The sequence below is a fragment of the Macrotis lagotis genome, chromosome 1 (genome assembly GCF_037893015.1).
Source record: "Macrotis lagotis isolate mMagLag1 chromosome 1, bilby.v1.9.chrom.fasta, whole genome shotgun sequence".
In the NCBI taxonomy this organism is placed as follows: Eukaryota; Metazoa; Chordata; class Mammalia; order Peramelemorphia; family Peramelidae; genus Macrotis; species Macrotis lagotis.
Genome location: NC_133658.1, coordinates 642003970 through 642018107, shown reverse-complemented (window position 1 = coordinate 642018107; position 14138 = coordinate 642003970). Strand labels below are relative to the sequence as shown.

At 38.3% G+C, this 14138-nt stretch overlaps 1 protein-coding gene across 1 annotated transcript; it reads right to left on the bottom strand.

Annotated features, from left to right (window-relative positions):
- Nucleotides 1-968: 968 nt before the first annotated feature.
- CD3E (CD3 epsilon subunit of T-cell receptor complex) lies at nucleotides 969-13152 on the bottom strand. The gene is made up of 7 exons (XM_074215167.1): nucleotides 12940-13152; nucleotides 10811-10840; nucleotides 9842-9856; nucleotides 8239-8457; nucleotides 6968-7135; nucleotides 6211-6257; nucleotides 969-5693 (listed from the first exon to the last, which is right to left on the bottom strand). Exons 1-7 carry the CDS (start codon nucleotides 12986-12988, stop codon nucleotides 5637-5639), a joined length of 585 nt encoding a protein of 194 aa, XP_074071268.1. The 5' UTR covers nucleotides 12989-13152; the 3' UTR covers nucleotides 969-5636.
- Nucleotides 13153-14138: the final 986 nt, after the last annotated feature.

Below are 14138 nucleotides of genomic sequence, written 5' to 3'. Positions count from 1 at the left end.
TTGCCCCTTTGTATCCTTATTTATTACATATAGTTTGTATTTAGTCCATGTCATAAGACTATGAACTCCTTGAAAGCAAGAACTGGTAGTATTTTGGGTTTTTTTGTTGTTTTTTATCTTTTTTTTTTGTTTCCACAGTTTTTGGTATAGTGCCTGGAATATATTAAGTGCTTAGAAAAGACTAGTTGACTGACTAGATATAGGATATCTATTGTTCTGAATGAGGTTGAAATTGATTGTTGTTCAGTCATTTCAATTAGTCCAATTCTTTGTGATCCCATTTGGGGATTTCTTGGAAAGTTACTCCAGCTCATTTTACAAATGAGTAACAGAGGCAAACAAGGTTAAGTGACTTGTCTAGGGTCACATAGTCAGGAAGTGTCTGAGGTCAGATTTGAAGTCAGAGAGAGACTCCAGGACCAGGTCTCTACCCACTGTACCACCCACTGTGATTTAAATAGACTAACCAAAGCCATATACTGTTGGTGTTACTATCTCAACTATTGTATTGGAGATTGATTTTATAACTGATCACTACCTTGGGGAGGGAGAAGATATCACTGGTACCATATTGGTTATGCCCAGAGCTTGAGCCCTTCTGTGGAGCATGTTGTTACTCAAAGCCCAGAAGGTCCCCTCCAACAAAAGGGTCTCTGGCTCTGGACTCACAGGGATCTCTGACACATAAAAGCTATGTGGCCATGTGCAAATACTTAACCCCTTAGAGAGATCTCTAAGGCAATCCTCCAAGATAATCAGTTCATGGAAGGTGCCTATCAGGATTGAAATTTTCCATCTGGTAATTCCTATACTAAGAAAATCACAAGTCTAGTTCCCATCCCTATTATTTTTCTGCCGTTAGCATAAATATATATATATATATATATATATATATATATATATATATATATATATTTCTCAAGAGGAGTTTTCTAGCCCACATAGTAAACACTTAAATCAATGCTTGTTGATTGATAACTGCTGAGCTGTATGTGTTGTCTTTCCCAATTAGAGTGTAAGCCTCTTGAAAGCTGGAACTATTATTCTTTTGTATTAGTATTCTCAGGGCTTGGCATATAATATAAATGTTTTTCATTCATTCAGTGGTCTAAAAATCTTTTAACATTCATCATTCATGCTCCTCATCTGACCAACTACCTACTAGGAAGCAGTTTTGTGTAATTATTATTGTTATAACTACTGACTTATGGCATCTCTTGAATTGTTATGCTTCTTCCTTTATTTATTTTTTTCAGGTGAATATGTCCTCTCTCTCTCTCTCCAGTTGGATAAAAACTTTGTCTTGGTGGAATTGCTAGGTGGCACAGTGGATAGAGCATGGGCCCTGGAGTCAGGAGGACCTGGGTTTAAATCCCACCTCAGACACTTACTAATTATCTGTGTGACCTTGGGCAAGTCACTTAATCCCATTGCCTTACCAAAAACCCCACCAAGAAAATGAAAAAAAAACTTTGTCATAGGCAGGAATTTTGTGTTTTCCCTTTTTTTAATGATAATATAACCCTGCCCCCTGTACGCCTCATGCTGCTAAACCAAGTAACCACAGTTTGGAAGGAGGTTAAAATGAGAAAAACTTTAAGGGGCCCTGAAGCACAGCTGCAAATAATGTATTATTCTTCATCATAATTGACAACTGGTAGACAAGGTTTGGAGAAGCTTTTTTGAACCTTTGAAAGATACAGTTAATTTTGGTTAGGGGTAAATAGTACTGATAGCCACAATAGAAAAAAAAATGTGTGTGGTATCAAGGACCACTCATCTACTGATCAGGGATTGGTCTTTTCAACTGTAGCCACAGTCATAAAGCTCTCTTGTGGGTAGGATAGTGTTCCGTCTATGAAGATAATTTGACAGGACAAGAAGAGAATGATGGAGACAGAGGCTTGGGCAGCCTGGTGAATATGATGGGGAGACTTCAATCCTCCCACTCTCTATTAAGTGTGATGAATTCTGGGGAGAGTGAGAGAGGACACCCACTTCCCCCGTGCTCTCTTTGCCTTCAAGGCCTATTACTGTTGCTGGTTTTCTCACACCCATCTTCTCCCAGAACTCAGCAGCCCACATCCTGCCCCATCTAACCTCAGCCTTGCTCTAGCTCTGAGGCTGCTGCTTCCTTTGCGGAAGAGAGGAGCCCCAATCCTGCTGAGGCCCCCTCTAGAACTTCTGATTAGTTGTCATTGGTGAGATCTTTGAGAAGAGTGTTGCAATGAGTGTTCATTGCCTGTTTTCATATTGTGAGAGTCCCTTACCTCAGAGTCTCTCTGCCTTGTCCCTTTCATCCCTCCACCTCACTTCCAACTACTGAGCCTTTTTTCTTTTTCCTTTCTTGGTGATTCTGTAACCTGCATCCCTCAACTTGTTTCCCATCATTGATAAGCGGTGCTTCTCTCCCTCAGGTGTTACTTTCTTCACCTGTAGGAAACTTTTGGTCCTTATAATCCTTCCCCCTTTTAAAACTGAACCTAAAAATATTGACCAATTGCCCTTCAGATGCAATAACAAACAGTGTTGTTTTATCCAATCACTAGGAGTTTTGTGACAAGAGGCCACATGAGGCAGTGGGGAAAAAGCTTGGTGTGAGCACGAGTTTCATCATGCTCTAGCTCTGAGACTTTGAGCAAGACACAACAGACCCTCCCAACTGGGAAGGACCCCAGAGTTCATGAGCCCATCCTGTAACTAAATAGGCACCTTCCAGGGAGAGTTTCATTTGAGACACCTCATTTTACTTTGGGATTGTTGTTGTTGTTTGTCCTTCATTCTCTAAGTGGACAATGACACCAGGGAGGTGTTGCCATGAAATACAGGTGAATTGGATTTAAGGGAGGGGTGGGGAGAGGGCTGTGCAAAGTTACCAGCCTCATTTTCTCCTCCAGAGTCACATGGTTCCAGTGGCCAGGTATGGATCAAGATGCCCCTGGATGCAGTGGGAGACACTGGCCTTTTTAAATCTAAGGTCTTTAACAGGTCTCAGTTTGATTTTGGAATAGCTCTAATTGTTAGGAAGTTTTATTCTTAAATAGAGTTGAAATCTTCCTCTCTGTATTTCACAATAATTGCTTCTAGCTTATTCCTCTGGAGCCAAGATCATGCTGTAGGCCTCTTCCACCTGAAAGACCTTCCGATAGTTGAAGACATCTATCCCATCAGCAGGATACAAGTGGATTTAATGATAGGGTGTTTGTGATCAAATCCCAGCTGTGCCATTGTACAACTCTGGGTAAACCACAACTTCTCTGTGGGCCAGTATCCTCATCTGTAAAATAGGGAAGTTGGGCTAGATGACCTTCTGAGTTCCTTTGAGCTCTAAATTTATGTTTCTCTGATTCCCACTTATCCTTCAACTAATCCTTATGCTTTTTAGCCCCTTGTAATCATCCCAGTGACCCATCTTTGAATGATCTCAAGCTAGACAATGTCCTTTCTGAAATGGGACACCCCAAACCGAATATATTAAAAATACTGATTTGGAGTCAGAAAACTCTGATTTGAATCCAAGCTATGTTATATACTATTTGCAACACTTTAGGTCCTTTAGTTTCCATATCTATAAAATGAAGCAGTTGGACTAAGTAATCCCTAAGATCCCTTCCAATTCTAATTTCATGACTCATATGGTCTGATCAGGGATGAATACAGCAGGAATACTATCTCTACTTCTAGATATTGTACTTATGTTAACTTAGCCTAAAATCACATCAACTTTTTTTGGAGGTCATTTTATACTATCAACTCATATTAAACTTACAGTACACTAGAACTTCCAAGTTTCTTAAATGTGAACTACATGAAAGTGAATATGAAGTATCTAACCTTGCCTTTCTCTATCCTGGACTGGTGCAATTGATTTTTTTTAATGCAAATGTAGTAGTTTAAATTTATACCCTTTAAATTAAATTTTATTACATTCTATCCTGTTGAGATTTTTTTAGATCTAAAGTCTGTCATTCAAATACACTAGCTATTCCTTAAGGCTTTGATACAATTTATAATTTGATAAACATGTCACCTAAATGGAGATTTGATAAAGAATCAAAGGCAGATTCTTGTTGCATGATGCTATAGATCTCACATCAGGTTGATAATTATTTCATTACTCCCTAATCCTTCAATCAATTTCAAATCCAGCTAAATTCACCTAGCTGAACTATTACCTAATTATATCTTTTCCATAAGTGTACCATGAGAAACTTTGTCAAATGCCTTGCTGAAATCTAGGGATAACTTTTCATGAATCCAGTTTCCTTTTTCTATAAAATGAACTGTTAATATTTGTACCTGAGAGAACTTTGGCAAGTAAAGATCATAATAAACTCTAAAGTGATATAAAAACAAGATCACATTTCTAGAACTTAAATGACTTTAAAGGTCAAATAGTTCAATTATTTCATTTTAAAGGAGAGAAAATCAAGCCCCAAAGAGATTGTGACTAATTCACAATAATAATTTCAGGTAGGATTTGAATTAGAACCAGCATTTAGAAGAGAAAGCCATTTCTTTTTGGATCCTGTAGTTCTGGAATGCCCCAGATTGTAGTGGGGTTAGAGCATACAGTAGAAATCCCATAGGGACTACAGGGGCTGAGGGGTATACACAAGGGAAGTAGGGGACAAGAAAGAACACTGCCTCTAACTTTATATATTAAAATATCTGTAGTTCTTGTGCACAAAATTCCCGTCTCCTCAGCAGGCTTGGAATAATTTTTTTTAAGTAGCAATTTTCCTTTTTGAGAACTGCAAAACCTCTTATGATAATTAGCTTTTTAAGGAATAGACATGGCAATGGAGCACTGAGGATGGGATTCCCTTCCCTTCACCTGAACTTCTGAAGCGCCTGGGGATCCTTTCCACCCCCAGGAAAGAAAGAGCATCATTTATGCTTCTGTTTGGAGGGAGGCACCAGCTATGGGAGCAGGTTGGCAGGAAGCTCAAACCCTTCCAACTTGACCTTTGGGTAGGGCTTCCTCCAAGAACAACTCTTTCAACTCAAATGTACTTTATTGGGTTATTTCAGTCTATTTCAAGACTAGACATTTCAAAAGAAAGCAGGCAAGATTAAGCTAGAGGGAAAGAATGGGACCAGACTCTATGTGGGGACCAGAACACTTGAGAACATTACTTGTGCCAACCACCAGAAGAGTGACAAGTTCAGTATGAAGAAAGGGGTTGAAAAGATTACTGGGACAATTTGTTAATAGAAAAAGGAAAGCAAGAAAAAAGAAACAAGATAGAGCAGACCAAAAAATACATTGAACCATAAAAGGGACAAGCAAGGATTCAAAGGCTCTAGATTTTTTGGTTGATTTTCTGAGATTGGTGTCCATGATTGAATATGATGTCATGAACGATATCTTATACCTTGTATTTTATCTAAATAATTTTAATTCTAGTGGAATAATTATGCCACATGATCCAGGAATTAGAATGGAGGGCAAGAAGAAGATAACTGAGGATAAGACTGTGGAGAGAGAGAAGAGTCAGTTTTCCTAGAACTGGAATCAACATTTAGAAGAGAAAATCATTTCTTTTTGGCTCCTATAGTTCTTAGATACTCCATACCGGAGTGGAAATCCCAGAATAGGGACTGCAGTGAAAACAAAGGGTCTTCAGGAGTTCTCAGATGGCTCTCTGATTCAGGCCAGCATACAGGTCCCGTTGACCTTTGCGGATTGGCTAGGTGGAATAGAGATAGAAATATTAGTAGAGAATAGAGAAAGGTCAGGGGAGATGTTATATTTATCCACTTTATTTATCCACTTATTTGACTTGGATTCTGGTCTTCCTGACTCCAAGAGTCCATCAAGCTTCTTTGACATTTATAAGTTACCATTTTTGTGTTGTAAAAAAAGCCCATCATGTTTAATTAATGATTTTCTCTTTTCTTAAACGTGTTTCTTTACTTATTCTTTGTCAATAAATGGAAAGAACAGAAATTCCCATGTATTCTAATTGCTGAGAAAATTTCACATTTTATGTGAATTAATAAGGGAGATATTCTGAGAATATTTCCACTTTTTTTTCTTAGGATGGTAATGTTAAAGCTTTTCCTAGTCACAAAGGCAGTTAAGTGAACTCTCAGAGGTCAGCAACAGTAACTCAGAGAACCACAGATTTAGAGAGGACAATGTCAATTAATTCCCCATCTCCCCTGCCTAGACCCCAAAGACTGAACCTTTTTTCCTCCCATTACCTCATAGTCAGGGTTGGGAACAGGTGGAGGCCTCTCCTTGTTTGCTCCTACAATTCAGAGGAAGGAAAAAGAATTATTTCTAAGAAGGAACTTCTCCTATGAGTGACTCAATTCTTCTTAGACCAGTGATAGGCAACTGCATCATTCATTCCCCCTCCCCTCCTTGCTTTCCTCTTTTTTTTCCTTTCTTTTCCCACCCGGTTCACTTTTCTCCCCACCCTTTTGGATTTTCTTGTGCCCAGGTCCTCTATCCTTCTTTTCACTTGGAAAGAAAAAGGGAAAGATGGTTATAATAACATCCATAGTTTTGTAATGCTTTAATTTTTAAAAAATTCCTCAAAATTGCCCTGTAAAATAGTATAATGATTATTTTTCCCATTTTATGGGTGAGGCAACTGTGGTTCTGTTAGATTCATTGTTTAATGTCACTCAGCAGTGTCAGAGATGGAATTCTTTTGATTTTAAGTCAAGTAGTCCTTTATTCTTTGAGGGCAATCAAACTGTCTTAGAGAACAATTGGATATTGGAAAAAGGGAATAACTATGGGAGAGCACAAAATTTTCCAAAGTGGTAAGAAATATCAGTGACCTGAGTTACTGGGAAAATTTTTTTCTATTCCTTACTATCATGGTGAATCTGTGTTCCTAACTATATAGAGATCATTCCATCTTTGCTGTTATGGTTCCCTTCAGACTAGCCAGGACTTCTTGTGTTTCAAATGCTTCTTACCATCTCCACTGCAATTCTAGGTTCTTACCTCTAGTCCTGCCACCAGCACCTCCCCCTCGACCAGCAGCTTTGGCCCTGGCCTTTCTCCCCTTGCTCCAGTAATACACCAGAAGCAATACTCCCAAGGTGATGAAGACATCGGCAATGATGATTCCAGCCACTGTTATCACATCCACTTCAACACAATCTTTACATACTAGAGGGACAAAGAGAGAGTTAAGATGTCAGGAGGAGATTGAGGGAAGGGGAGGGGAGGGGAGGGAAGGGAAGGGAAGAGAAGGGAAGGGTGGGAAAATCAAAGGGAAAAAGGAAGGCTGATCATTGCCATATAGTGGTTCCTTCGCTATGGTCAGAACTCTTATCCTCTAACAAAGTCTCGTCTGAATGTTTTCTTTTAGAATGATTCTTATCCTCATTCTTAGAGTGTGATTTTATTAATCAGGATTCTGGGATTGGTAAATGACATTCATATAAAAGCAGAGCCCAGGGGCGGCTAGGTGTTGCAGTGGATAAAGCACTGGCCCTGGAGTCAGGAGTATCTGGGTTCAAATCTGGTCTCAGACACTTAATAATTACCTAGCTGTGTGGCCTTGGACAAGCCACTTAGCCCTGTTTGCCTTGCAAAAACCTAAAAAAAAAAAAAAAGCAGAACCCAGAATCTCAGAAGGTTAAATATGGAAGGGACCTTAGGAATCTTCTGTCCAAACTTCATTTCTGAACCCCAGAAAGGATAACTGATTTGCCTAAGGTCACAGGATTATTAAATGGCACTTAAACCCTCAGCACAGACCAGGCCTCCTACTCTCAGACCAGCTCTCTATTTTCTCCACTCCACAATTACTCCTTGCTAGTTTATAGATTATAAGATAGGATCAGAGATGTGTGCTATAAGGAACTTTGGAAGTTATCTAGGTTAAGTTACTAAAGTTCCAATACTTTATAGAATCAAGAAGGTCAAAGGCAAGCTGGTAAATGTTTAACAACTGGTTTGGGGTGTGGTGGGGGAGAAAATGTATCCAACACACTTTTAATAATTTGAATTATTAACATTTTTCTCATTTGCTTTCTTAAATTCTTAAAATAAAATCAATAAATTAAGACTTGATTTGTAATGTTTGCCAATTGTTGAAGTGCAAGTTCTCATAATGATAATTTAACAATCATCCATGGAGAATTTAAGCTGGTTCCAGCACATTCTTAAACTTAAGAGGATTTAGTAAAATTAGGAGAGCAGCTGGTGGTTTCAGCTAAGGCTTTGAGAAGTCCTTCCCCAGAACCTGGATTTCCAAACTCTGTTACCTCTTGCTTTCAGGTGGAGAAAATATCCATCTGATGCAGATTTCTTTTTACACTGGAAGTGGCCACTATATTCAGTCTCTGAGTCTGTTAGGGTGAGCGTATTAGTATCCACACCCTTGATTTCTACATTATCCTTCATCCACGTTATGCTTTCTTGGATATCAGCTTTGTCGGGGCAAGTCAGTGTCACCTCAGTTCCTGAGATGGAGACTTCAAATTCTGGATAACAGAGGAAAGAGAAAAAGGAAGGTTGGAAATAGAGACAAAGTCAAAGTTATGGGACACTGATAATAAGAGTAAATCAGGGCTGTGGTTCATTTGTTGATCCCTGCCTTAGGTTTCCCTTCCCAGTGAAAAACTGGGGGAATGCTAATAAATATTCAGTATGAGATATGAGGCAGGAGAAGAAGAGGTGCCAGTATCCTATTTTAAATATATCCATAGGCTTAAAGGTATATGCAATTTGTCACTGGGGAATAAGGGGATAATTAAAGTAGCAAATTTTTTTGACTAGAGCGCCTCAATTTGTAGCCCTTCAGAAATGGCACATCATAACTAAAAATCCTGGTATCTGGAGCATATTCAATTGAGGGACAGGGAATGTCCCTCAGCACAGAAATCAATCTGATAACTTATAGTTCTACTGATAACTGATAGTTCTACTGAGGAAGGGAGAGCGGTGGATCCTTCCAAGTACAGCTTTTCTACCTGCCATGGAAGGTAGACTCTGGAAGACAGGTGCAATGGTTGCCCAAGACTATGGGTAGAGAACTGAGATATTTGTACAGTGTGGGCCAGCAGACCTCTGTGAGGTGAGATGTAGGGATGGAAATTACAGGTCATCCTCCAGGATAGGAAACACACCACTCAGTATACAATTACACTAAATGGTCCTCCTGGAGTCAAGCCCTGTTCACTCTGTGCTATTTACAATTTTGAGAAACGAGGATTAAGTTGTAATGTGAGGTTGGCAGGTTCTTCAGGTTTCTCTGTTTTAATCTGTTTATTCTCTCCTTAGCCTCAATCCAACTCTACACAAACAGTGCTAATAAAGACGACAATTTTAAGTTCAATTATGTTGCCCTTTTAGTAACTCTAGGAATCTTTCTCAGTAGAGTCCTGTTCTTTCTTGAGCTCCTCGATGTATTTGTTAAATGCAGGTTTATTTCATTGAATAGAACTGAGGAGGCAGTTGTAGTACAGTGCTAAATGGAGACTTGAGTTCAAATCCTTAGTCGTCCAGATACTCCAGTTGGGAACTTGACAAGCTTGTCTTGGGCAGCTGTGGATAACCTCTTTGTCTCTTTTTGGAACTCCATTTCTTCATCTATTAAGTGGGGCTAATAATACACAAGATAAACTCATAGGGTTGTGGTGAGGATTAAATGAAATAATGTAGAAGAGCTATGTAAATTATGAAAGCACTATATAAATGTCAGATATTATTTGTAGTAATAATAATAATAATAATAATTGAATGCTGCAGTATATTTTTACTGCTTAAACCTCCCAGGACATTTCCATCTCACAGCTACAAAGACATTTTAATTTCTCTCTGAAAGGATGGAGGAAAACTAAGTTCCGCAGATCATAATCAACTCACTATAATTATTGTCATCTGAAAAGAAAAAAGAGAGAAAGAAAAACAGGTCAGCAAACTTTCATGGAAGACCTTTTTTCAGGGATCCAAATTAAAATTCGACAGTGTATTTATACATGCACATTCTTGGTCATGTAGAAACCCAAAGTATGCTATGCAAATATATATATATATATATATATATATATATATATATATATATATATATATATATATATATATACATAGAGTTAATGAGACACAAACTCATAAATCTTTTAGTCCATCCCTCTGCTTTTAGGTAGGATCATATATAAACCAACTCAGACATAGGAAGAATCTATTCTCAAAGGTAAAAGATTTCACCATATTTACTAAACACCTCTTCTTTAGTTTAACTCATTGATATTTTCCTAGGGAATTGAGAAGAACAGTTGACTTTACACAAATCACAACCTGGGCTTCATTTTTTTTTTATCTGAATGGCAGGGGAGAAGCATTTAAATGAGATCAGGGTACTTAAGCTTTATGTGTTAGGGACCTCTTTGGAATTTGGCAAAGCCTATGGACCCTCCTTAGAATAATATTCTTAAATGTGTAAAATAAAATACATAGATTTTGAAAGGGAAACTAATTATACTGAAATAGTGACATCGGTTTTTCTTATCCAGATTCATAGGATTCACCCACCCCCTTTAAAATCCATCTATAGACCCTAGGTTAAGAATCCCTGGAAGGGGACTAGGTGAGACTATCCAAAAGCCATCATAATACACTCAAGTCCACATAAGAGATTCAATTCTTTTTTTCAGAATATCTAAGATTTCCATATTCTTTTGTGTTTTCATTTTCTGGGCCAAAAATGTCTCTTAGTTTGGAGTAAAGGGAAAGTAAGGCTGTAGTGGAACATCACTGATGATTTATCTCCTTGGAATGCCTAATGCTGAGAAGAATATTAGACCTCCATAACGGATGAAGGAAAGACTGTCTTACCTTCAATGGTCTCTTGCCCCCAGACACAAGCTGGAAAAGAAGATGGAAAGAAAAACTCTGTAAGTAATTAGAATTTTAATAGAAACTGGGAGAGTTATTCTCTAGTCAAATCCATTAAGAACTTCTAAGTTAAAATCTTTCACTTCCTTACTATTAGAAAACAGATATTCTTACACATCCTTACCCCCAAGGGTGTCTTGTTGCCTAGGAGCCTTTGTCATCACAAGGATGGAACATGTTTCATGTTAAGTCTAAAAACATGAGATGAGGTAAACTAAAAGTGAAGAGGATGGTAGTGATGTCAGGGATTGAAAACAAGCCCAAATCTAATTCTTTGGGAGCTAGAGAAACAGCAAATAGATTCCAAAACTTAAACCTCCATTTTGAAAATTATTCTCTGCCTGGGCTGGAGAGAAGACAAAACCAAATCTCTTTTGAAAGCAATATTTGGTGGCTCCCACTTTGGTTCAAGTTTGGGCACAAACATTGTGAATCATGCTTTAACATAAGCTATTTCTCCACTAATGGTTCATTTCTTCCACTTGTTTTCTGTCTGTGACACCAAGTTTGAAACTCATTTTGATAGTTTTACTAACTGTGTGATCATGAGAATTTTATTTCACACCCCACCTAAGAATCCCACACAGGGCCTTAATTGTTTTCATCTGTAAAACAAGGATAATAATATTTATCCAAATACCACCCTCCAATCAATCAATAAGCATTTTAAGTTTCTATTAGATGCCAGAAATTGGCACCTAGAGGGTGGAAAGAAAGGATCAATTAGTTCCTATCTTCAGAGAGTGTACATTTGATTAGGAAAGAAGGCATGTACTCATATAAGTATATATATATATATATATATATATGCATATATATATATATATATATATATATGTATATATATATGATTCAGGTTAATTTCATGGAAGTTGGCTATGATTCTACCAGCTGTTCAGGGTTACCACCCTGGATAATAGAATGTTCTGATTTTAAATTTATTTTTCTGTATACATGGTGTTTCCTCCCAGTAGAGTGTAAGTAAGTCCCTTGAGAGAAGGAGCTATGCCATTTCTGCTATTGTTTTGCTAGTGTCTGGCACTAATATATAGTTATTGAGTTGAATTAAACTTAAATATGAACTATAAGTTAAATTAGAATTAATTTATTATTATTTGTTCCTGTGTATCAGGAGTGGTGAGGAAATAATTACTTTTTGGTTTCCACTGGGTCTCTCAGGTTCACATGCTAAGAAATGACTTGGAATAACTAAGACAAGTCACTCTAGTGCTTACTTCCTAAAGATTTTCTGAACTTGCATCTGTAGAACTCCTTGGACACCAGATTTAAAAAGGATCCAAAGCCCTACCTAAAGCAGACTGGCTACAGCCTCATGAGGCCAGATTACTTGGCAGTGTCTTCTGGGAGGTTCTAGTCGCTGTGGTTTTCTCCTCTCCTGGAAACATGTAGAAAGATCATTTACTGCATAAACCTGTGGCAAAATACCTTGCAGATCCCATGGAGGAATCTCACCTGACTGGTTAACCATTGAGGAGGTATCAGAAAATTGAGGCTATTTGCTAAGACTAAGATAGAAGCCCTTTTTTTGCGAGAATGTGGAGCTGCGAGAATGTGGAGCTTATCTCGGCCTCCTAGCTAAAAGAAGATCAGCCATTTTGCCTCAGGCTTCATCTCATAAACATTAAAAATATTCTAAAGTTTGGGGTCAGCGTCATACCCCAATATCTGGCTCTTCCAAAGGTCCAATCTAGGTGAACCTTCAAGAATAAAGACTAGCAATATAGTTAAGTAAATCTCTTTTTTTTTTCTAGTTTATGAGACCACTAAGATGCTGAGGATGAAAGAGTTATTTCCTTAAGGACAGCCAGTCCCTTTCTCAAACCCAGCTCAACCCCCTGCCTCTTTTTAATCTCTGGATAGATCCTATTTTCCAAGTATCTGGAACATGGAATTTTCTGTTTTTTGACATCTAGAGCTCCAAGATTTAATTTTCCACCCTGTCTCAGTCTCCCTCAAGCACCATTCAATCTTTACTTCTTCTTGTGAGTGGGTCAAGGGAGTTGGTGCTCATGAGTACCCCTGGCCTTCCTCTGCTCCATCTTACTCACCTGAGAGAAGGCAGAATCCCAACACAGTCCGGAGAGCTTCCAACTCCATCTTTCTCTACCTGGATCCTGGACCCAGCAGTCAAGGTTTGGTGACTTTATTTCTTCTGAAAAAGGAATTTGGGGGTTGGTTCCAAGCTCCTGCTACAAATTAAAGACTCCAAGATCTATCGTTGTGAAACTCTGCTTGGGGAGGAGGGGGTGGGACTTGAGGAGTCCAGAGCCAGGCACCCAAAAAAACAGTCTAGAAAAGGAGGGCGGGTTTCTGAGTCCCATACAGGAAATGTATATGGGTAGCTGAGGCTGTATGACTCTCTCATTTGGATAGATTCAAGGAAAGAGGCGACCACCTGGGGTGATTGTGGGAAGCCAGGTCTTAGAGTTCCCTTAGAGAAAGAACATGAGGACTTCAGAGGAGCTTGGAGTTATCTGGATTCTCTTTGGATTCTCCCTATTTACACAACTAAGGGGATATGTGAAATGGAAGGGGGGAAGGATGAGGCTCTTTTTCAGAAAAGAAATACTTCATTGAGAACAAATTGTAATGGGTGAAGAAATAAAATTTTCCCCTTTATTTCCTTTTTCTACTGGCCAGATTTTAAATACTTACTTTTAGAGTATATAGTAATTATATAGTATATTAGTAATATTTATTAAACCCACTTTGGTCTTCCCTAGGAGAGACATTGGGACCTGTGATTTAATTTAAATCTGAATACTACAAATAATTCTCATGAGGGACAAAAATGGTAAGTTTCTAAAAAGAGAAATGTAGATGAACAGAGTTCTCATTGACCAACTTAGATATGTAGGTGAACTGCACAAAGGTGGAAAGTAACATGTGTTATTAGTCAAAAATTAACAAACCTTATTTTATTTGACATTTTAACTTATAACCTTGGGGAGAGATGCATTTGTTGGAGACAAGTCTTTTTTTTAATGAAGCAATAGGATTAAGTGACTTGCCCAATGTCACATAACTAGTAGGTATTAACTAGTAGGTACTGAATTTGAACTCAGGTCCTCCTGGCTCCAGGGCTGGTGTTCCATCCACTGTGCCAGGAGACAATTCTTTTTAGGAATTTGTTGAGAAGTATCTCTTTTTTTTAATTAAACATTTTATTTATTTTCAGTTTTACAATTTTTCTCCTAATCTTACTTCCCTCCCCGCCCCTCCACAGAAGGCAATTTGCCAGTCTTTA